This window comes from Saccharomycopsis crataegensis (genome assembly GCF_037102585.1).
Source record: "Saccharomycopsis crataegensis DNA, jcf7180000000084, whole genome shotgun sequence".
Taxonomy (NCBI): domain Eukaryota; kingdom Fungi; phylum Ascomycota; class Saccharomycetes; order Ascoideales; family Saccharomycopsidaceae; genus Saccharomycopsis; species Saccharomycopsis crataegensis.
In genome coordinates, this window is record NW_027043829.1 from 1,381,599 (window position 1) to 1,405,444 (window position 23,846).

The following is a 23,846-nucleotide window of genomic DNA, read 5'->3' on the forward strand; positions in this document are numbered from 1 at the left end:
TACATTCTATAAAAGTGGCCGTGTTAAAGAAGTACCTGGTATCTTCCTATTATCATTATTCTTCAAAAAAATAAAAAAAAAAAGTTATTTGCTTTCAATTGATTATCCATCAATTCTTCATATAAAGGATTCCAGCTATCCCCTGCTTGTGATAGAAGTTCAGTATGTCACCAGGACACGAAAGAACCACCTCGGTACTAACGTTGAATAATCAACAGATGAATATTGGAACCCAAGAGGATCTTATCCAGAGATATATTCTAGCCTGTCAGAATGGGGATTTTGCAACAGTGAAGGACTTGCTTGACAATAACCTTGTTACCGTCAACGATCACTTGGAAGACAATGTTTCGGGACTTCATTGGGCTTCCATCAACAATAGACTATCAATATGTCGATATCTAGTATCGAAGAATGCTGATGTAAACTACCAAGGTGGTGATTTGAACGCCACTCCACTACATTGGGCTTGCCGCTATGGTTTGGTGTATATTGTGGACTTTTTGATCCAGAATGGGGCTGATGCGACCCTTTGTGATGGCCAAGGATTCAATGCGCTACATCTTTCGGTCCATTCATCAAATATCATGCTTGTGGTCTATATTTTGATGATGGCAGATATCGATATTGATAGCATTGACCCCAACGAGCGTACCGCACTACACTGGGCGGCTTACCAAGGGGATGCATTATCGGTGGAAGTATTATTAAAATTTGGGGCCAATGTGAACAGAATTGACAATACAGGATTTACTCCCTTACACTGGGCATTAATAAAGGCCAACTCTCTTTGTTTGTCAAATTTGGTGAAAAGCAATGGCAATGGAGGAGCGTGCAATATCTTTGCAACCACCAACGACGGGAAAACCGCCTTTGATATCGCCATCGATATGGATAGCTCTAAAATATTCCAAGAAGTGCTCAAAGAATGTGGGAAGGATTCAGATGGAAATGATGTAAAAGTTCCGGATTTGTTTCTTAAAAATAAAAAATTACCCAAAGTGATAACGTTTCTAGTACCTTATGTGGTGGTGGGGTTATCTTTGGAATTCTTTTCTGATTATTATAGTTTGTGGCAGACTTTATTATTTGATTCGGCATTATTCGTCATGAGTCATTTTTTTCTCTCCAAATTGATTCTTCCAAGTTATATTCATGATAAAAAAAGATTTTTCAAATCACCTTTGTTAGCTGGGATATTCTCATCAGTCACAGTTTGGGTAATCATCAACTGGTTTGTATACGTGTTGCCAAACACTCTAGACGACCATGGGATTGCTAACATTTGTTTCTCGATCCTAGCTAGCAGTGTGGTGTTTTGTTTTTACAAGTGCTTGTCTTTGAACCCCGGAACTATCAAACCTTTGCCAATAAAAATGAAATCTAATATTGACAACGGAGAATCTTTTTCTGATGATGATTCTACTCTAGTTGATGCAGATGAAAAAATTAGGGGCGCAGTTATCTCAGGAATAAAAGATTTGTTGAAAAATGGGAAATTTGATTCTAAAAACTTTTGCATACACACATTTGTCAGAAGGCCTTTGAGATCAAAGTACTCTGAATTTTCTCAAGCGTTGGTAGCAAGATTCGATCATTTTTGTCCTTGGATTTATAATGACATTGGTTTGAGAAACCACAAGATCTTTATTTTTTTTGTGATGTCTTTGGAAGCTGCTATCATATTGTTTGCATATTTATCTATAAACCATTTCAATCATGTTTCGAACTTAGCAGTACACTATGTTTATTCAAACGACGATCATACCATGAAAACTGTGAAAAGACCTCCGCATACCCCGTTCCAGGTATACAATCCTGTCAGTGATAACGATTGTACGATCTTGACCAGCAGTTGGTGCAATGGGTATTCTGACTCTTTGCCACTATTTATTCTCAATGTCTTTTGTATTTTCCAAGGCCTCTGGATATTAATCTTGTTATTGGTACAATTTTTCCAAATTTCCAAGAACTTAACTACTTTTGAAGCCGCTGCATTGAATAAACCACAAAACAACTACTATTATTCCCCAGTGCCGATTGAATTATTGACGGAATTAGAAAACCCATCGAACAATTATTCCAATGGCCATAGCAGTATCGACAACACTACTTTGGAAGGAAACAAATCAGAAGATTCCGGATCCGATGGGAATAGTTCTGGTAACAAAAATAAATCAGAAGCTGGTCATGAGCCACCAGATATCTTTAAGCTTGAGAACCATAAGGGCTTTTTCATGGCATTACTTAAACTCATTGGTATCACTCAATTTATTTTCACATTTAAAAATAAGAATCGTTTGAGAGCGTCGTCGTTTAATTTTGGTTTCAAAGTGAATTGTATGGAATTTTGGTGTTTGGGTAATACTTCTAAATCGAAATATAATATTCGAAATTTTTTCAGAATTCCTGCCCAAGATAATGGTGAAACATATATTGGAGATCAAATAGTTGACTATTATAAGTTGTACGATTATCCAATAAGAAGAATGAGTTACAAAGAGTTAGTCTAGGGTGGACAAAGTACCATATTATATTTATATTTTTACACCAATATTTATTTTTTCCAGTTTTAAAATAAAAGGATCAGGTTCTTTTGATTTCTGCAATTAGTACGTAATAAAAAAGAAATGTAAATTCACTGGATAAACAAAGCGCCCATAATTAAGGAATAATACAGAAAATACGCAAAAAAGAGGATTAAAACTTAATGAATAATTGAAAACGCGGGTAAAGTTAGGCCAGCAGTGGTTCATTTCTTTCCCTTCTTCTTCTTGCTCTTCTTCTTTTTGGAAGATGATTCAGCGTTGGCATTACCGGCAGTTTTCGCCTCTTGTTGTGAATTATCGTTTTGCGCTTCTGGTTTTTCCGGCACAACCTTTACTTCCTCTTCTTCTCCCTTGAACTCGGTATTACTCATCAAGCTGGCAAAACCCTTACCATTAACAATGTATTTTTCCTCTAATATCTTAGTTTTCGCGTGATCATCGAGCTTGATAGGTTCTTTGGAAACTTTCTTAGTTTTGGTGAATTGGACTCCACGAGGTCCCAACGCCGACAATATTCTCGAGAGGTCCTTTGCTTTGGATGTCTTGAAAGAATAGCATGTTCCAGATCTTGGATTGTAAGTCTTGAATCTGACGCATGTGTAAGAAGAGGCATCACTGCTGGATGATATTGTCTTCTTCAGTGATTTGTTATGGTATGTCATAGACACAAGGGTATCTGATGCTGCCACATCAAGCAACAGGGTAGAGCGATCAATGTAGGTGTCTAGGAGAGCTATTTTTGGCATGTTGTATTTTTTTTAGAGATATGATAGGTTAGACACCTCTTTTTAAGGTCTGGATATTAATTTTTTTTTGCCTCGTATATGTGTGAGTGTGATAATTTGTTCTTCGTGATCTGAACAAAAAAAAAAAATATCTTGTGGTGCAATACAGGGTGCAGGACCCTTCTTTTAGAAGATGTCCTTGAACCCAATTCTCTATCTTTGGCGATTCTCTTTAGTTATCGCCTTTGAATGTCATCCTTTACTTATTCTCAATGTTAATTCTCTATTATGAATTTATCTCTTTAGATATATAGTTCTCTTTCCTACATCTTAGTAATAGATCATAAATAATGGAGTTTGTCGTGTAGCATTAAAAAAAAAGGAACGGTCGAGAAGAACTAAAACAAAAAGTGAATGGGTAAAATCTAGCATGAAAGCATAGAACTAAAGGTACAAAATACATCAGTCATGGAACTAAAAGAAGGGGGAAAAGTAACAAAATGAGGGATTTGAAATGGAGACTAGCAGCCAGTGAAGAATCTCTTCTCCCTCATTTCCATTTGATCAAGGTCAGGGATAATAGATAGAAGAACACTTTTAAGCAGCGGTTGCTGTAGCCACTCTGGTAGCGGTTGCTACCAATGTCGAGGTGGTCTTCTTGAATTCATGGTCGTAGAGCTCTTTGGCCCCGATGGCGCCAACCGCGCCGATGGCAGCACCAGCGATTAATGGGTTTCTATTTTCGTTGGAGAAGATGCCTTTAAGAGAGTCCATATTGATTGGGTCGGCCTTAGCATCGGCGTCGGCATCAGCTATTGGGATTGGGGCGGCCAAAAGAGGAGTGGCGAAAAGAGCAGTGATGGCGAGTTTAGTGAGGAATTGCATGGTGAATATTAGATTGTTGAGATCAGTACTTAAGGATGTGCGTGATGTTGATAATATTTGGAAAAAACAAGGACAAAGGCAAATAACAAAGTAATGCAAGGAGTATGACCCATATATATATATAATATCAGAAATGGTATGACATAATAGCATTTCCAAAATATCCGAAAAATATCCTCATTCGCTCATCTCAAAGGCCGTCAAGGTGCACCCGAAGGCACATAACTCAGTCATCGCGTCAAAATTCTTGCGGACTAACAAGGCTCAAGCAGGCTATGCAACAAACAACCACTGGAAGCTTTCCTGTCAACAACGCCCATATTGTTTTTATATGTATGATATATTACTTTGATAAGTACTGAAATTTATTTCTTTATTTCCACCTCTCTTTGTTCTCGGGCTCTCCGGTTGTTGTTTGTCTTTATTTTCTTCTCTGGTCTTAGTCGCCCACATTCCCTGCAACGATAGCTTGGGCCGCATGCGAACAACCAGATTTAAGTGTGCACATTTCACCAACAAGAAAATGTTGGCGATTATTAAGCGAGCTTCATTCTTACTATTGTTATTATTAGCCTGCCTATCCAGAGGAATATTTTAAAAATAAACTAAAAAAAAAGTACAGTAGGAAAAAAAACAGTATAATGTAGTGGATTTTATTAATTAAAGAATGGTAGTTAAAAAAAAAAGGCCATATTGAATAATTGCCACTGGCCATGGATTAAATCAGTGTGGCAACATTTAGCAAAGGGAATAAAAAATTAAAATAGATCAGACGTTCTTAGAGGCATCTTTTTCTTCATCATCATTGCCTTCCAAGAGTTTGAAGATTTTCCAAAGGCCGAAAGAAATGACGGATCCAATAAATGGCCCGACCCAGTAAATCCATTGGTAAACGGTGAAAGATCTGTCGGCAACACATGGACCAAAACTTCTAGCTGGGTTAAGACCAGCACCAGTAGTAGCAACACAAACCAAGTGACCTAAGAACAAAGACAAACCGATACTGATGGCATTAAGGTTGATTGGAAGATGTGGGTTTTCCACAGCAGTAAACAAAACGGTGGTACACAACAAAGCAGTACCAAAGGCTTCAAGCATAAGCCCTCTACCCTTCGAAACACCAAGGCCGAGAGAGTTGGCAAACAAAATTTTACCTGGGGTCATGGCAGAGGCAGCACCAGCAGCAGCCATACCGGCTATTATTTGTGAGACAAACATACAAGCAGCCTTGAGTGGATTCAAAGCACCAGCCATAGCAAGGGTCAAAGTGACAGCTGGATTCAAGTTACCACCAGAAATTGGACCAAAGATGGTGATGGCCATAGCAACACTAAAACCAAAACCAATGGCAATAACAAGAACTTTGGAAATGTTGACAGTATTAGTGATGGCATAATCGGTTTCTTTTGAGTCGATGGCAGAAAGATAGTCATGATTGGAAACTTGAGCAATGACAAAGGCGGTCCACAAGAAGATAAAAGTACCAAAGAATTCACCTAATACCGCCATCAAGATGTCCATAGCTGGGCTCATCTTCTTTGGAGCCTTCACATGTTCTGGGCCTAAAACTGGTACTGCTGGAATTGGGATATCCATCTTAGAATCTGGTGATGGAACATCGACCTTGGTTTCTGCGCCGATGGACAGGTTGTGTTGATGGGACATTTTTAGAGGCTTTTTGGTTTTACTTTTTCGAAATGATTGATTATAATGAAGCAGTTAATGATGAATTAAATCAGTATCTTCTTGCTCAAAAAAGGACTTCTCTCAAGTTTTTATACTCTTCTTGTGTCGAGACCACCACTTGCGGGATGTTGAGAAGACTCTGTCTACATTGCTCTGCTGACAAGCACATTTATCTACTCCATCATGCAGCTATGTCCTCTTACCCCCCGAAAAATGGATGAGCTTTAACTTAAGTTAGCCGGTGGTGCAGTGAAAGGAACGAGGAGGTTTGAACAGTTCTTGGTGGAAAGTGTTGTGCAATAAATTAAGGAAAACTCAAAATGAACAAGAGGGCTCTTTGGGAAGTTGAGGCACTCCAACTGGAACGGAGGCCTTCAGTAACTCATATGTTTGTTCAGCCTATCACTGTTAAGGGTTCAAACAATCGATAGCAAGCAAATATTATAAATTAGCTGCCGTAAAGAAGTCAAACGATTTAGTATTTTAACAAAAAGAAAGAAAAGTTGTTGGCGTATTTTGATTTCTAAGCTTTTTCTATTGTAAAACCCCGTACATTTTACTATTGCTTTGATCAAAAAACTTCTGTCTGTAACCCTTAGTTTTGCTTTATTTTAACAAATCTATATACTATATATCCTCTTTGGGCTGATATTTACAGCAACTTGGTATTTATCACAAAATATTGAATGAAAATGGAAAGTTGTTGGCTCCTCTTCTGTGCACATATGAGCACCCTTATTTAAATGGCAACAGCTTAACGAGAAGTCCAACTGACATCTTATTAAAAAAAAAGAAGAGTTAAAACAGACAATACATTTTCTTTTCTATTTAAGAATCACACTTTTTTCTTTTTTCTTTTTTCATGATAGCTTATTCCATTCTGCTTCATGATGGGGAAAAAAAAATGAAATAACGGTGTCGATCTTCACAGCCAGTCATTTCAGCCTTAATCTGTACATGTGACGGACGGCTAAATTTGCATATATACACACTTCTTCGTAGATACTTTCTCCTAAAATAGGGAAAATATTGCACTCATGAAGAAGCAAACAAATATTTTTTTATATTCGCTACCGATATACAGTCTTATCTATTTTTATTTTTTCTAAAATAGATTGCTGAGCAGGCTACTTTTTAACAGGTTTCACTCAGGCTGCTCAGCATTCATCATGCTATAATCCTTCTTACATAAAACCCAAAGCACTTCAAACTCATAAATATAAATTCTACATGTGATAGATAAATTTTATAGGTTTTTGATAGGTGAGTGGAATTGAGGGCTCAAAAGATGAAATCAACTTTAATAGTGGAATTATTCCTTGGATTACACCAGTCGGGTAGTGCAAATCAAAGACTTATGAGCATCACCTCTGCCACAAGGGTCATTTCCATCACAGTATATATCCTAGTACCATAGCAACAGCACACTTTTTGAGCTTTCCCATCAATTCAAGTATACTTACACTATAACGGAAAAAAATATATATATTCTGATTGTAGTTACACTATTCCATCATCTGTTAACTTATATTTTCCCTTGCTATTTTTTTTTTCCTAATGAGAAGTAAGAAATACTAATTCTATATTCATTATCGTAGAGGGTAGCTTGGAGCCACTCTAGACTTTCAAATAATAAGTACAATAGTAATTGTTGCTTGTTGGGACCTCTCAATATTTTCCATGCATTTCTGCTAAGGCGGGTAGTAATTTATTTTGTGTCTGCTCAAAAATCCACAGAGGCAAAACAAATGGGTTATGTTAACATCTCTGCATCGCAAATAGTTTTTATTGAGAAGGCTGAATAATGTCGCTTATTAATGTCAAAGTTCAATTTATTGGAATTTCATCAAAAGAATCACTGAAGGTTAATGGAAATGGCTCGTTAATCCACAAGTTCTCCCCATCAGCTTCCATCAATGATGTCTTAATCCATTTTGAGAAAGGTATCCAGGCATCATCTCCAGAATTCAAGATATTCAACAGAGAGGTGACGCATAAATTAAAAACTGTCAAACAGATCACATTAGTTCAAATTGCCAATAAAAGGGTTTCTAGTTCTCAGGATCTCGCTAAATCTTTGACAGACTACGGTTTTGATAGCGGAAGTTGCCTCTTAAGAATTAGCTTCCAAAATATGAGTGGTACTGTAGCCACTAAGCCAACTGAAGAACCAAAAGTTACATCCGCTGCAACAAAAAAAGAGGAAACCAAGGAGATCATAAATAATGAGGTAAAAAAAGATCATCAACCAAGTTATGAAATTTACAAGCCTTCAGAATCCAAAAACCCTTTGGCTACGGGTGCAGATGACGATGGTGATCTTGAAATGTCTGTGGATGACGCTAGAAAATATCAACAAATTCTCAAAGGCAAGGCTAATGCGAAAAGTGAGTACGTCATGGCTAAGTTGAAAAAGAAAGAGGAAGAGAAAAAGTTGCGATCGAAAAATGAAGAAGTCAAAGATGTTAATATCAGAGTGAAATTTCCCGATCTATCATTAACCCAATTGAAATTCACCTCAGTTAATACAATCAAAGACATGATTTTGTTTTTTCAGAATAAGATCTTATTAAAGGAATTCAAATACAACTTAGTAATTCCAAACTTCAATTACAACAACACAAATAGGGGTAAACTCGGTAAAGCAGCTTCAGTGGCTGATGATAATATATACTGGAAAGATATCAAATCGGTCCTTGATGGCCATGAAGGCAAGGCCCCGATTCTTGGGCAAAAATTGGCCCATTATAATCAAGCTAGTTTCATTTTTGAATTAATAATTCCTGGTTCTAATTTCGAGAAAGATAAGTTAGACTATAAAATAGACTCTACCTATAGAGGACCATTCATAAGGAATGAAAAAAGTGCTCAAGCGATCAATAAATTGGTGGATGCTAAAGAAAGCCATTCCAGTGTTGCTACGACTCTTGGAGGGAAACTCTTCAAGAGAGGTGTTGGTGAATCATCATCAAAATCGTCATCTGAAACAAAGAAGGTCCCTAAGTGGTTGAAGTTGTCCAAGAAGTAGCCTTTTTGGGTATCTAGAAGTTCTTTACATTTCTCAGTATATCGTTACCGATTAGTTATAAAATTAAATGAATTATGAGATGATTACGTGTAGAAAAACTTCAAGTGTGGAGAAGGCATAATAATTTTCAACTCAACAATCAATCTGTCTTATGCCTTTTCAAATAACGAAAAAATATATAATCCGGTTAAATACAATTACAACTTACAGCACAGTACGACTTTTACGTCCCGAACATTTAGTTCTTACAGAAAATTAGTTTTTCGTTATAAAATCCTTTTCTGAATTTAAAGCAATCACAATTCCATAAAAGCCGAGAAACTTAAAGTCGAATAGATCAAATGTCAGATAGGTAAGCTTTTGGTTGAGGTGTTATCAGCATGCTTTATCTCAGTAGCAGAACTGGAAAAAACGTTTTTCATCATATTGAATTATTGACTTTAAAGTTATCTCAGCTCAACAAAAATGCAACGTCCAAATAAACGGAGAAGGAATATATTTTTTTATAAATAAAGTAATTTGGATTAAACATATTGAAAATCAATCGTAGCCATCAAACCATTGACTGTAATTTTGGTTAGTAAATTGCTGAAACCAGTTGCAAAAATTATTCAAAAACAGTTAAATTAAAATCAAAGTCAGATGGTGATGCATGTTTTTTCCGAGGCTCATCTTGGTCACCGGGAAAAGAAGGATAATATCATCATAATGGGTTGCCATTTTTAGTAGAATACAAAATTCAAAATTGTTTTCATTATTTTCTTTTTGCAAATATTGAGAATACAATACGTACTGGTTATGATTGATTAAAAGCAACCATTGAGGAATATAAGAATATCATTAGAAATTAATAGACAATGGAAGTAGAAGAAGAGAAAGAGAGTAAAAATGGGGAAAGGAAAATTTTTTTGGCTATTTATACCAATAATCCCACTATCACCAACACCAGTACACCGACCTGCGAAAGTATAAGTTACCCGACTCTTGTTAATAGTACAGTAACCCTCCTGTGGTCTGCAACGCGCTGCTGCAGCCTTCTTTTTTTTTTGAAATTTCATCCCTACACGCGACATGGGGTGTGTTACCCCTAACTATTTCCTTTTTTTTTGTTCCCTTGAAGGAACCTTCAACCGAAATAATTTACCTTAAACTACGAATGCTTCCTGGACCATCAGCACCCATTAGCCCTGTTATTTAGCTGCCTGATTCTTCCGATAATGAATTTTGAGCCAACGCAGCAGACACAACCTACCCAACCAAATAATTTCAATAATAATAATCATAATGGTCCGGAACTAGATCCTTTGGACGGTGTGATCGTGAGATTGATTTGCACTACTGGCAGTCTTCCTATCAATGATTTGAAAAAAGATGAGAAAAAAACCTCGTGGATCTTCGGAAGAAACTCTTCTGTTGATAAGCCGTTTGGGGTGCGGACCCAGAGATTGAGTGGCAAGCATTTCAGAATTTGGTATAAAGAAAACAATATCATGATCCAGGATTTATCAACCAATGGGACTTGGATCAACAATGTGCGGTTAAAAAAAGGGAAAAATTATTTATTAAATCAGGGAGATGAGGTGGCAGTGGGTATTGGGGTTGAAAATGATGTTCTCAAATTCATTGTGGTGTTCCCCAAGACTAGTGAGTTTACCAATACCGGAAACATCAACGAAATCGAAGAGGAAGATGTTAACAATATCAATCGATCTTACATCATTAAACAAGAAGTGGTTGGTCAAGGTGCGTTTGCAACCGTTAAGAAAGCCATTGAAAGGTCTACGGGAGAAACTTACGCAGTGAAAATTATCTCGAAGAGAAAATTGGGAATTGATAATAGAAATGGGGTTATCAGAGAGTTAGATATTCTCAAAAGACTTGATCACCCAAATATCATCAAGCTAAAAGGTTTTTATGAAGACCAAGATTTTTTCTATTTAGTTATGGAGTTTATTTCAGGGGGAGACTTGATGGATTTCGTTGCTGCTCAAGGTTCAATAAGTGAAGAGGTTTCAAAAGAAATAATTAGACAAATTCTAGAAGCAATTAATTACGTGCATAGTCAAAACATATCACATCGTGACTTGAAACCAGATAATATATTGATAGCAAATGATAACCCGACCACTGTTAAAGTAACCGATTTCGGTCTTGCAAAAATTGGAACTAATGGCGATAATAATCCGGCTAATCAAGGGTCTTTCTTGAAAACTTTTTGTGGTACTTTGGCGTATGTGGCACCAGAGGTCATCATTGGAAAACTCCTGTCAAAAAGCAAACACAACCGAAAATCATATTCTTCTCTTGTTGATATGTGGTCTCTCGGTTGTTTGTGTTACGTGATATTGACCGGGCATTTGCCATTTAGTGGTAAGACACAAGATCTGTTGTTCAAAAGAATCAAGAGCGGCTCCTACCATGACGCGCCTTTGAATGACCATAACTTGAGCAGCGAGGTCAGGGACTTTATTGACTGTCTATTGCAAACAAACCCTGCTAAAAGACTCAGTGCCGAAGAGGCTTTGAGGCATCCTTGGATAGCAGCTGCTAATAACAATGATAATAATAATGATAGTGCGGATGCGGCAGTTTCCTTGAGTGCTAATGATGTTACCAACTCAGCTGCTGAAGTGGAAATACAATTGGATAGCCCATTTCAAAGTAAGGATGATCCCCAAAATATCAAGATCTCAAAGTCAGAAGCTATGAATAAATTTAACGGTCCAGATTCCGACATGATCATGGTAGAGAATGAGTCTATAAATTCTCTGATATCCAAAGCGCCGGATGGCAACATTCCTGCAGGAACTCTATTAACTTTAAAGCCATTAAAACATAGCATTAAGCATCCAGTGGTGTTTGTTCCTCAAATAAACAAACCATATTTCATAGGTAGAAACGATACCTGCAACCTCTCTATCGACGATACCCGAATGTCAAAATTCCACTGCATCATCATGAAAAAGAGACACCCGATTGGTAAAAGCTTCATGGAGAGCCCGGCTCAGGGGTTGGACGATATTTGGTTAATAGATTATAGTACCAACGCATGCCATATCAATGGCAAAGAGATTGGAAAGGGAAAAAAGACATTATTGAGAAATGAGGATCAGATTTTGTTATTTATGGATAAAAAACAACGAGACTTTTTGGGATTCAAGGTCTACATAAATGACTTGACCGGTTTGTTTGTTGATAATTTGAAGAATGTTGCCGTTGTTAATGAAGGCCCTGGAAAATCCCACAAACCAAAGTTCAATAAGACAGTTATTGAGGCACAGGATGAATATGATCTCAAACTCCTTCCTGCAATCAGTGTCTCCGCACGCCAACAACGCAGAACAATAGGTAACAAGAATAGTACCACAACTAATAATAAAAAACGGAGTATCACCGCCGAGTCATCTCAGCCGAAAAAAAGAGCTCTGTTGAACCCATCACAACCTCCTGCAGATGGTCTAGCTTTTCAGTCTTTTATAAAACAATAATGTATCTCACTCCTTTTTTTTTTCTTGATGATTTTCCATTCATTCATTTTCTCAAGTCATTGCTTTATCTTTCACGGTTTCTATTTGGCATTATTATTCTAATTTTTTCATTTTTTTTTTTCTTGGTTCTTGTTTTTATTGCTCTAATTTAGAGGCCAGCTCTGCTCGCTATTTTCTTCCAGTTGTATTTATGATGAAATGATATTTTCTTTTTTTGTTTTGTTTCGTTAACATATTTTTTAGATACATGAACCCATTCATGAAATACAAAAGTACAAAATAAATAAACAAAAAATTATCATTACAAATTATAGCCTTTGACTAAAACTAATTTTACATATCACAAAAAAAAAATATCAAAAGCAAGGGCAAAAAAAGACATGGTAATTTTCATCTTCTGCCAAATTCTCTAGGTTTTTTATTAACCTGTTTAGCATTTGATTTCACCATTTCAGCTAATTTTGTCTTTTCAAAATCAAAATCATCAATAACTTCACAAAATGGACTGTTTTGGAAAAGTTCCAAAGCAGTGGGTCTTCTATTTGGATCTATCTCGAAACATTGGTTCAAAAATTGTTTACCATCTACAGAAACATGGGGACTAACATCATCAGGTATAGGCGGGGCCAACTTTGTTTTACCAATTCGATACATGGCACTGAGAGCCTCAACATTCGACCAAGGTCTTCTACCCGCGAACATTTCCAAAACAACGCAACCCAAGGACCAAATATCGATTTTTGCACTGTATCCCTGCTTTTTGTTCTGGACCACATTATCAATAACTTCTGGGGCCATCCAGAAAATGGTACCTTGCATAGACATTTCCGAATCATTCTTGTAAATATTTTCGCTTCGTTTTGAAATACCAAAATCTGTGATTTTACAAATCCCATCTAAATCCAAAAGCAAATTATCAGCCTTTAAATCACGGTGCAAGATCCCTCTGGAGTGTAAATAAGAAAGTCCATCAGTAACCTGTTTTGTCAAGAACTTGATCAACTCTTCATCGAACCTGCCATACATTCTTAAGCATGAACCAACCGAGCCTCCAGCAACATAATCTAAAAACAAAGAATAAGTATTGCCAACTTCCTCAAACCCAAGGTATTGAACGATATTTGGATGATCCAAGTCTTTCATGGTTTGCACTTCAAGAAGTAGAGCATCAATGATATCTTTCATTTCTTTATTAGGAGAGCCAGCTCTAGGAATATCGACTTGTTTGACAGCCATCATTTCACCTGTGGTAACATTAAGGGCTAAGAACACTTTGCCATAGGTACCAATACCAATGAGCTCACCCTTGATCCACGCAAAGTTTTTCATCTCCCCTCTATTGTTTTTTAATTTGCTGATATAATCGTATTTCATATCCATAGAGGTTAATTCAACAACCTTCCTACCCCATAATTTTGTGCTTTGTCTTCTCAACAACGCACTGTTTTTCTTTGCTTCCGGTAACTGAGATTCTCTCTTTCTAGCAATACTGTATTCTCTTGCAATACCACGAATAGTCTTTCTTCTACTATTTCGCGAAACTCTTTTATTATCACCAGCATCTGGCATCATTAGAACTTCATCAGCATTAGATACAGTACCCATGTTTGGGACTGATTCAACGGTCTCTTTCCGCAAACTGCCAGTTTTTTCTCCACTTTCATTAATAGGAGAAAACGGTGGTTTCTCTATATGATCCAACGGAGAAACAGGTGGAGTATCGACTTCATATATTATTGGCTTGTCAAGGTCAGTATTTGGGAAAAACTGTTCAAGGTTATCATACACAATATCAGTTGAGGGTCTAACAACCCATTTGTCCTTATTCTCTTTTTTCTTCAAATTATCAATGATACTGGCTTTCTTCTCCTTTGACTCATTGCAAGTGGCTTGCCTCTTTTCCGCAAACTCTTCAGCCTTCTTTGATTTCTTATTCGCAACATTACTATCTGAACCACTGGCTGCCAAATTCCTATCGCTCTTCACTGCACTATTATTTTCAGTTTTAGCCTTAGGAGCCATGGCCCAGAAATCATCATCCGAATCATCCGACCCATCCGACTCTTCTGATTCTTCTTCCAATGAAGGAACACCTTCGAATGAAATTATATTCTCCTCAAAAGTTGAACTAGAGTTGAGGCTATTTCTGAGTTTAGAGGCTCTATTACCTAATGAGGCCCTTATTGACGAGCGTCTCAATAAAGTAGATGATCTTTTCAAAGATTCAGAACCCCCACCATCATTTCCGAGCTTCAAATTTTTATCTGAAGAAGCTTCCTGGGTGGCTAAAAATGCCCCATGGTCCTTGCTTAATAAAGGTGATCTAGAAATCCTCTTAGAAACTGAGGCAGATCTTTGCAAACTAGACGCTGGTGGCGCTGGTGCTGGCCTCTGTGGAATCAAATCAACCCTGTTTTTCGTGTATGGAGATTCTCGCTTCTTATCGAAATTTATTTCTCTTTTATTAGCATCAGGTCGGATAACTGAGAAAGATGACTTAGACGTATTGACAGATGTGATACTATCCGCTGTAAGAGAAGAAGAGTTACTATTAGTCTTTGACAAATTAGAACCTGGCAAACTAGCACCATATTGGGATGTTTGCAAATATGCTGCATCTCCCTTAAAGTTTATGTAATCCACCTCTTCACCCTTTTTGTTAGTCGTGTTGTGGGAGCCGTCATTTATTAAAGAACTTGGAGTGGCAGGATATGCCACTCGATTATCTGCGGCAATTTCAAATGAGGCAGTATCAGAGCTTTTTGTACTCCTAGTACTTATTGTACCCGAATTTGTTAATTCTGAAAGAAATAAAGAATCGCAATGAACAAAGAACTTGACTTCGTAATTTATAAAAGAAAACATTATCAAGCTGTCAATTGTAGAATCATCCAAAGCTTCACCATATTCAGAATCATAGTCTGTCATGTGGAACGATAATTTCAGCATACTTGTTGTTGAAAAACTTAATGCCTTCGCCAAATTCTTTTTGAAGTCCGTTACCGATTGCAAACACTCGGAGCCTACTGGAACGAAGGTCTCATTATCTCTTGTAACCAAAACGTAACTCAAAGATTTATGCCTTAAAGGTTTCGGGAATTGTTTGTCAGTTAATTGAATGTGGCCCACTATTTCCTTACTTTGCCTTCTACTGGTCTCAAAAGAAGTGCTTGAGACGGGGCTGACTGGCGAAGCTCCCTCACTGTTCTTTCTAACCGCAGAAAATTGTTTAAATTCTGTTTTAATCTTCTCCTTTTTGCGTAGCTTTTTTTTTAAGAATCCACTCTTCTTCTCAAGCCCTTCAGATTTATCGTCAGTGCCATGTGATTCATTAAAGGCTCCATTACTTGATGAGACATTACCACCAGTACTGGTTGGGAACACTATTCCAGTAGGAGCACCTTCAGGGTTCCTGCTGTATCTTTTGAATAATGAGCTGTAAGGAGATAGCGGAGATTCTTTTGATCCTGTGGCACTTCCTGTTTTTGCCTTCGAAGCATCAATTACCGAAAATGGTCTTTTGATATAACTTAAGCGCTTGTTGCCACCCTTTGTGTTTCCCAATGCGCCACCGCTGGTGATTTCATTACTTGCATTAAACGAGTTAGATGTGGCAGATGAGCTACCAGTTCCTCCAGCGGGGAAGTTCACTAGACTTTGGCTGCTTGATCCTGACTGGATATTAGTGGTGACTATGGCTCCAGTCATTGACGATGCGTCAACATTGAATCCTCTAGTCTTATTCCCAGCAAGTCTTAAATCGTTATTTTTCTTTTTCGTTAAATGGTTGATATCATCACTATTACTTCTTCCGTGACGAGCAATATTATCTAGTGCCTTCTTACTTCCTGATAAAAGCTTTAAATCATCAGTAATTCCAAAAGCATTCATGGGCCCGTTACCAACTTCAGGGAGAGATATAGCAGAAGCATCAATTGGAGAAGCACGATACTCCTCTATTGTCTTCTTCAATAAATAGCGAAATCTTGAAGAGCTCGACAGTAAGGTATCAGGGTTTTCATCAGCTTTGTCATCACTATTCTTGGAAGTCTCAAAATTGCCATTTACTAAAGAGCCTGTACTAGTTTTGCGAGCAGAGCTTCCCTCATCATCTCCTTTATCAGAAGGCCCAAAATCAAGGTATTCATTATTCAACTTCAAATAAGTATTAAATTTAGAGAACAGGTCATTGTTTGTTAGCTCGAGAAATTTTTCTCTGCAGACGTTATAATTTATAAAAGTCTCAACCCAAGATTTATTAAAGCCATATAATTTTAGCCAAAACACAACTCTTGAAATAGTCCACTCTGCAGGATCTGTCACATTCCAATTAATTAATGATTGAGAATCTTTCCTGGTATGAAAAGAGGCTTTCTTTGGTGAGCCTTCCACTCCATTTATTTTCTGCCCAGCATCTTTCTCATTGAAAAAGGAAGGGCCTATATTGTTGTCTGTGGTAGCATTAGTACCTATGGATTTAGAATTCATTGGTAGGTTCAATGGTACACTAATTGCCGGCTTGCTAAAGGCTTTAGTAGGAGATCTGGGCGGGCTAATCAAGTCTGAAGCTATCGAAAAATTCGGAAATCTATCAAGATACAAGTCAGCCTTGTTGTTAAATAATTTGCTATCTTTTTCTGGATCTTCACTGTCTGGTATCACCAAACCATTTCCAATATCATTCAATGTTTCGACTTCCATTTTCTTTTGTTCAATACTTTCAGTTGGAAATGGTTTCTTCATTAATAATAGAGATTTAATTTTGCTTTCTAGGGCTGCGTCTGCCTCGCTTGAAGGCATAAATGATATAGGCCTTCGATCATTTCTGCTATCAATATTTCCCGGTTCCTTATTATTCATTTTCAATGGTAGTTCTGGTCCTTCTATGGTATCACCTGCAAAGGTAGGGGGAATGTTTGAGCTAGTTGTTACACTTTCAAAAGGGGAAGAAAAATTATTATCATTATCAAATATATCATCAATATTCGCCGTGACTTCCTGTTCTTCTGTTGTCGGTGATTTGAATCCACTTATTTTTCCATTTTTCAGCTTATACAACTCCTTATCCAAGTTCTTGCTTCCTGATTTCTTCAAGTAATTTTCTTCATCTTCACTGTCGGAAAATCTGCTTATATCAATTTCTGCCATTGACATGATCTTTTCATTAAAGCTGAATGATCTTCCATTTCTGTTCTTTGCTTCACTATTTCCTATTTCCCCTTGTTTTTCTTTTTTATGCGGCTCCTCATCTTTTTTAAAATTGTCTTCCTTACCGCTGACGTCTCTACTAGAGATGTCGCCAGCGAGAGCGGCATCACTAGCATTGAGAGCGAGGTCATCCAATTCATTTGCAACAGGCATGTCACGAACAACATCAGCCAAAATATCGTCTGAACTATCAGATTCACCGGTTATTGGTGAATTATCAATTGGGTCCTCGATAATGCTTTTTCTAAGGGCGGAGGCAGGAGAATTTTTATGCGAGGCGTTAGATCTTCTTGATGAAAAATTAACAAGCGGAAAGTCCTCAGCATTCCTAATTGGAGAATTCTCAAATATATTTGAATCTGGGGTCCTAAGGGCACTATTGCTAATATCGCTGCCAAAATCGGTGCTTCTATCTGGCGACTTTGGGATCTTTATTCCTAGGCCTAATGTGGAAATGCGATGTTTTTCCTTCAATGATCTATTGGTATCGGAAAAATTACTTGGACTATCATGTATCTTTTTTTGTTGTCTGGCCTTATTGAGATTGTCACTTGAAGGAGTTCTGGTAAATAGCATACCATTTCTGCTCCCCGAATGCGAGCTGACTGAATAATGAACTATATTACCATCATCATCGTGGTCGGCTAGAAGGTTTTCTTTTGAGCCAAATTTAGAATTATTAAAATCCAATTTCTTGCTGTTTAGTGAACTGTTTGAGGTGGAATAATGAAGCGTAGGATGATCAGAGTTAATCGAATATTTTGAATGAACTGGAATGGCTCCTGAATGATCTGAAAAGTTAGATTTTGGGGTTGACAGAGTGTATGGAAAATTATTTGGTTCAAAAGAATGGTTACTCATGTGAGGTTTGTTCAAATTTGATCCTCCAGAAAAGCTCCTATCTTTCTTTGGCGTATGATCAATTGGGGTTTTAGAAGGGTTCAGGAGTTTTGAGCTTGGGTATCGCTGATAAATATTGGAGTATACTGGTGTTCCAGCACCAGAATTTGTTCTGTAAGGACGTTTTTTCATATAATTCATACTTGGGTATGATAAACCAGAGGCGGAATATAAGTTATTCCTGCCTCTAAGTGATGGAGTTATAGGACTTGGGGTGCCTGATGAGCCCTCGTCAATAACTGGGACATTTTCAAGGAGAAAAGTGGGCATTTCATCCTGATTTTGTCCAGAGCCACTCGACATGGTTTTCATGAAGCCTTTCGGTTAATGTTGTTTCCAGTAATGTTTCTTGTTTGTGGTTCATCAATCAATAATAGAACTGTTTTCCCAAGATTTGGTGTTTTCACGCAGGTGCTCTTCTTTCATCACGTGGACAGTTATTAATTATTGATTAGAAAGTTGTTCACTTTGCCATGCATCAAGTGAAAAATGAATGGGACTTAATGTCATTTGCTGCTTACTGTAAAAAGGAATCAGTATAATAGTCAAGGCAGGGCTTGTATCAATTGGGGCAAGCTCTTTTGTGTGTGTGTGTGTGTGATAATTCCCATTAGATGATGTGCTACACCCCCCTTCATTTTTTTTTTTTTTTTTTTTTTTGGAAAATTTCCTGATTTTCTCATGTGACTCTGCTCGTATAGTAGGATTTTTTAGGAGCTTCCATTTTTTTGGCGAGAGTTCATACAGAAGAAACCCTTTGTCCTTCAAGGTCTTTCATTAGCAACCATGGCATCATTCACTAGTGTTCTCTCTAGGCCTCTTGCCTCATTGGCTAAGGCATCCGCTCATAGACCAATTCATGTGATCATCCTCACCGCTTTGGTCACCGCGGTGGCGTATTTGTCAATCGTTGATGAATTTATTAGCTTGAACTCGATCGACGTTTCTCAAGTCTCTTATTACCATCCTCCAAACACCAATGACTACAAGGACTGGACTTTGATTGAAGATATTGCATTGTACCCTAATGCTGCCCATGTCGGTATCACCCCTTTGAGCTTCAAGAGAATTGCTGAAAATCAGATCCCAGCGGTGGAAGATACTGTTTTCTATGCTGATTCGGCTGAAAAATATTTGATTTGTGACTTTGATGATGTGAAAAACAAGCTCAATAACATCAGCCAAATTACCACAAACGATGGCACCACCTGGAAAACCGTTCATCAATACAAAATTAGTAAATATCAAGAATATGCTAAAAGCGCTTACAATACTTTGAAATCTGTTATTTCTGGCGCTGAAACTTACGATATCGTCATTATTACCATTGCCTATCTTGCCATGTACTACACCTTTTTCAAGTTGTTCTTTGATATGAAGAAACAAACTGGGTCCAAGTTCTGGTTAGGTTTTGCATCAATCACTCTGTCTCTGTTTGCCTTCTTGTTAGCTTTCGCTACTGCCAGAATCTTCAATGTTAAAGTTTCATTCTTTAGCTTGTCAGAAGGTATTCCGTTTTTAGTCGCTACTGTTGGTTTTGATAGAGTGGTGAAATTAAGTGCTTCTGTTTTGAATGCGGCAAATATTGACAAAGAGTCTCACAGTATCAGTTCATTGATTCACAAGCAGCTTGAAAATTCTGCTCTTAATTTTGTGAAGGATCAATTATTATGTGCATGCGCTTTCTTAGCATGCTCTTTATACGCGTTCCATTTGGAAGGATTGAAAAACTTTTGTCTTTTGAGTGCTCTTATCATGCTTTATGATGTTCTTTTAACTTTTAGTTATTACTCTGCTGTTTTGGCGTTGAAGGTTGAAATTAACATGATCCACCGCTCCACTGCTTTTGAACAAGCTATGGAAGAAGATGGTATTCCTGAATTCGCCGCCAAACAAGCTTCTTTGCAGTCCACTGTTTCTCAAGAAGAGGTCAACTTCAATTTCGATAACACCTCTGTCACTGCTTTCAAATTATTTAGTGTTGTTTTATTCATTGCCTTCCACGTTTATATTGTTGGTAGCAATTGGGTTTTTGTTAGTGAAGTTAATAGCCGTTCTGACGCCACTGTTGTTCAAAATTTGTCTAAATCAATTGCCAAACATATTGATATTAGTCCAAATGGAACTATTGTTACTTTCCTTGAGCCAAGAATCTATGTTCCAAAGAATCTTTTCTTCCAAGCTCAAGATATTACCTTTAACTTTTTAGAAAGACTTTCTGGTGCTATTCGTGACAGGTTTATCAGTAAAACCTTGTTGTTCCTTTTAGGCACCAGCGCTGCTATTAACGCATACTTGCTTAACGCTGCGAGAACTCACTCTATTGATAAGCCTTCTCAAAAGCTCAATGAAGCAATTGAATCCAAGAAATTGGCCGAAGCTGCTGAAAAGGCTGCCGCAATTAAGGTTCAAGCTCCTTCCACGTCCACTTCCACCCCATCTGCCCTTGAATCAAATACAACTCACACATTCGATGAATGTGTTCAAATTCTCAAAGAAGGTAACGTTGCTTCTTTGAATGATGACGAAGTTACCTCTCTTGTTGTAGGTGACAAATTACCACTTTATGCCTTGGAAAAGAAATTGAGTGATACCACCCGTGCTGTTGTTGTCCGTCGTAAAGCTATTGCTAAGTTAGCAAAAGCACCAGTTGTTGATTCCGCTGATGTGCCATACTTGAACTATAATTATGATAAAGTATTCGGTGCTTGTTGTGAAAATGTTATTGGTTATATCCCTTTGCCTCTTGGTGTTGCTGGTCCTTTGTTGATCGATGGTAAACCATACCATATTCCAATGGCTACTACTGAAGGTTGTCTTGTCGCCTCTACTATGCGTGGGTGCAAGGCCATCAACTCTGGTGGTGGTGCTACTACTGTATTGACAAGAGATGGTATGACCAGAGGCCCTTGTGTCAAATTCCCATCTTTGAAGCGTGCTGGTGCCTGCAAGATTTGGTTAGATTCCGATGAAGGTCAAGAATTATTAAAGAAGGACTTCAACTCGACTTCTAGATTTGCTAGACTTCAACATGTTCAAACTGCAATTGCTGGCTCATTATTGTTTATCAGATTTAGGACTACTACTGGTGATGCTATGGGTATGAATATGATCTCCAAGGGTGTTGAATACACCTTGAAACAAATGACTGAAGCCCACGGTTGGTCTGATATGGATGTTATCTCTGTTTCAGGTAACTATTGCAGTGATAAGAAACCTGCTGCCATTAACTGGACTAACGGCCGTGGTAAGAGTGTGGTTGCTGAAGCTCGCATTCCTGCAGAAGTCATTAAGAAGGTTCTCAAGAGTAATGTTGATGCCTTGGTTGAGTTAAATGTTTCTAAGAATTTGATTGGTTCCGCCATGGCAGGTTCTATAGGTGGGTTTAATGCACATGCTTCTAACTTGGTCACTGCTGTGTATTTGGCATGTGGTCAAGATCCTGCTCAAAATGTTGAAAGTTCGAACTGTATGACTTTGATTGACAAGGTTGGTGAAGATTTGTTGATTTCTGTTTCTATGCCATCCATTGAAGTCGGTACTATTGGTGGTGGTACAATTCTTGGACCTCAGGCTGCCATGCTCGAAGTTTTGGGAGTTCGTGGTCCACATCCAACTTCACCAGGTGCTAATGCCCAGCAATTGGCTAAGATTGTTGCATGTGCCGTCATGGCTGCTGAATTATCTTTATTATCAGCCTTGGCTGCTGGTCACTTGGTGCAAAGTCATATGCAACACAATCGTGCTGGTCCAGTTGTTAACAAAGGTTGCAGTTGAGTCATAATTCATAAGAATTATCCTTATATCACCCTTTTACAGCTCTTACTGAAGAAAATTCTTTAGATGATCTTTACTATTTTTAAACTTTTACCTATGCTTTACTTCTTTTTTTTTTTTGTTCCCCCTTTGTTTGTTTGTTATTTTGATTACCTGTTTTAGTTTTCCGTCACAATCTTTTAACCAGAATGAAGCAATTTATATTCAAAAACTACCGATTTCCTCCCCTCACCTCCAATGAATCAATAAATCGGTATTTATTCATAATTAAACGAATTAACAAAAACAAAATGAAACTTTATGTAGAAATATAATATAGAAAATAAGCCTGTAAATTGGTTTATTTTTTCCCGCTAAAATCCAACTTCTCAAAAGTCTTTCTAGCCCTCTTTATCACATCCTGGACATATTTTTCTTCTGAGATTTTCACGGTCGTCAGCTTATTGATGTCCTTTTCTATTTTACTATCAGGAATGACAATCATTATCACCATATTGTCTGTTAAGTTATCTAAATAGATGCTCTTTGAATTTGCATACAAGGTCAATGATCTGAATCTCGCAGAAATTTTTTCAACAGACTTCTTATAGTTCTTGATGATACCCGACACTCTTTGGGTGATTGAGTCCAAATCAGCCTGTTCATCTTTTGGTAGACTATTTGGATGGGTGGCGATTTTCAAGAAAGTCGAAGTTTCAAAAATCATGATAAATTCCGCACTAACAATATTACCCAAATTCTTCAAATGTTTTTGCAACGCCTGAGTTTCTGGAATTAGTGACCCCACAATCTGAGACCATGCTTTATAAAGCGATTCATCCCAGATAGAAGTTTGCGCACATTGAACGTTATTTTGGTCAAGGAAGAACTTGAGATTACTCGAACTCTTGACACCAACATAAAAGTCAAGAAAGACTTTCTCTCTTTCCTCCTCATTCACCAAGTCCATTTTATGTACCAACAAAAAGATCTTGCACCTTGGACTAAGGTTCTTCAATGTATTTAAAATCAAATTAAAGATTTCAAAGTCCTTGGGCTGGGTTCCTTCGATATCAAACACATAAATCAACAATTCTGCATTATTCAATTTAGTGCTTCCTGCTTTAATATAATTTAACATATAAGAGTCTTGTCCACCACAATCCATCAAAGACAAATTTAAGTTATTTAATAAACGAATTTGGGTACGTTCCACATCGATGGTTGCCCCTAGTCTTCGTGTATCAATTGCAGAGTAGTTGGAAAATATCATGTTTCTCATGGAGGATTTCCCTGAGCCACTTTTGCCCATTAATAATATATTTTTGTAACTCATCTTTGAAAATTGTCTTGTTTAACTATTATTAAAGCCTTGCTTTCTTGTTAGTATGAGGTGGTGCCACTGCTTCCCTATCTTGTTAAAGAGTGATGGTTGTGTGTAATCTGAATGTGTAAAATAAATGAACCAAAAAAAAAAAAAAAGGAATCTCATCACGTGCTGAAAGTGATACTGCTGATAAACAGAATCACCAACTCATGTCTGTTGTGTTAGATGGTTGTTAAAATATTTTCAATTATAAGCTTCATATTATCTGTTTAATCCTTATTCTTTGGAGGCGAT

At 37.4% G+C, this 23,846-nt stretch overlaps 10 protein-coding genes across 10 annotated transcripts; 5 read left to right on the forward strand and 5 right to left on the reverse strand. All coding sequences in view use genetic code 12, as the record gives it.

The window, feature by feature from the left end:
• Positions 1 to 164: 164 nt before the first annotated feature.
• Positions 165 to 2,513, forward strand: DASC09_036260 (ankyrin repeat domain-containing DHHC palmitoyltransferase family protein; the record flags this gene model as incomplete). Its single annotated transcript, XM_064997225.1, has 1 exon — positions 165 to 2,513. One exon carries the CDS (start codon positions 165 to 167, stop codon positions 2,511 to 2,513), a length of 2,349 nt encoding a protein of 782 aa, XP_064853297.1.
• Positions 2,514 to 2,752: 239 nt separating this feature from the next.
• SRP21 (signal recognition particle subunit SRP21) lies at positions 2,753 to 3,295 on the reverse strand (the record flags this gene model as incomplete). Its single annotated transcript, XM_064997226.1, has 1 exon — positions 2,753 to 3,295. One exon carries the CDS (start codon positions 3,293 to 3,295, stop codon positions 2,753 to 2,755), a length of 543 nt encoding a protein of 180 aa, XP_064853298.1.
• A 576-nt stretch (positions 3,296 to 3,871) lies between these two features.
• Positions 3,872 to 4,159, reverse strand: DASC09_036280 (uncharacterized protein; the record flags this gene model as incomplete). Its single annotated transcript, XM_064997227.1, has 1 exon — positions 3,872 to 4,159. One exon carries the CDS (start codon positions 4,157 to 4,159, stop codon positions 3,872 to 3,874), a length of 288 nt encoding a protein of 95 aa, XP_064853299.1.
• A 768-nt stretch (positions 4,160 to 4,927) lies between these two features.
• DASC09_036290 (Aqy1 protein) lies at positions 4,928 to 5,824 on the reverse strand (the record flags this gene model as incomplete). The annotated part of the gene is made up of 1 exon (XM_064997228.1): positions 4,928 to 5,824. The coding sequence occupies one exon, from the start codon at positions 5,822 to 5,824 to the stop codon at positions 4,928 to 4,930; it is 897 nt and encodes a 298-aa protein (XP_064853300.1).
• A 32-nt stretch (positions 5,825 to 5,856) lies between these two features.
• On the forward strand, positions 5,857 to 6,066 carry DASC09_036300 (uncharacterized protein; the record flags this gene model as incomplete). The annotated part of the gene is made up of 1 exon (XM_064997229.1): positions 5,857 to 6,066. One exon carries the CDS (start codon positions 5,857 to 5,859, stop codon positions 6,064 to 6,066), a length of 210 nt encoding a protein of 69 aa, XP_064853301.1.
• Positions 6,067 to 7,649: 1,583 nt separating this feature from the next.
• Positions 7,650 to 8,873, forward strand: UBX4 (Ubx4p; the record flags this gene model as incomplete). The annotated part of the gene is made up of 1 exon (XM_064997230.1): positions 7,650 to 8,873. One exon carries the CDS (start codon positions 7,650 to 7,652, stop codon positions 8,871 to 8,873), a length of 1,224 nt encoding a protein of 407 aa, XP_064853302.1.
• A 1,217-nt stretch (positions 8,874 to 10,090) lies between these two features.
• RAD53 (serine/threonine/tyrosine protein kinase RAD53) lies at positions 10,091 to 12,361 on the forward strand (the record flags this gene model as incomplete). The annotated part of the gene is made up of 1 exon (XM_064997231.1): positions 10,091 to 12,361. One exon carries the CDS (start codon positions 10,091 to 10,093, stop codon positions 12,359 to 12,361), a length of 2,271 nt encoding a protein of 756 aa, XP_064853303.1.
• Positions 12,362 to 12,751: 390 nt separating this feature from the next.
• On the reverse strand, positions 12,752 to 18,781 carry BCK1 (mitogen-activated protein kinase kinase kinase BCK1; the record flags this gene model as incomplete). The annotated part of the gene is made up of 1 exon (XM_064997232.1): positions 12,752 to 18,781. One exon carries the CDS (start codon positions 18,779 to 18,781, stop codon positions 12,752 to 12,754), a length of 6,030 nt encoding a protein of 2,009 aa, XP_064853304.1.
• A 474-nt stretch (positions 18,782 to 19,255) lies between these two features.
• DASC09_036340 (hydroxymethylglutaryl-CoA reductase (NADPH)) lies at positions 19,256 to 22,246 on the forward strand (the record flags this gene model as incomplete). Its single annotated transcript, XM_064997233.1, has 1 exon — positions 19,256 to 22,246. The coding sequence occupies one exon, from the start codon at positions 19,256 to 19,258 to the stop codon at positions 22,244 to 22,246; it is 2,991 nt and encodes a 996-aa protein (XP_064853305.1).
• A 340-nt stretch (positions 22,247 to 22,586) lies between these two features.
• GTR1 (Rag GTPase GTR1) lies at positions 22,587 to 23,561 on the reverse strand (the record flags this gene model as incomplete). The annotated part of the gene is made up of 1 exon (XM_064997234.1): positions 22,587 to 23,561. The coding sequence occupies one exon, from the start codon at positions 23,559 to 23,561 to the stop codon at positions 22,587 to 22,589; it is 975 nt and encodes a 324-aa protein (XP_064853306.1).
• Positions 23,562 to 23,846: the final 285 nt, after the last annotated feature.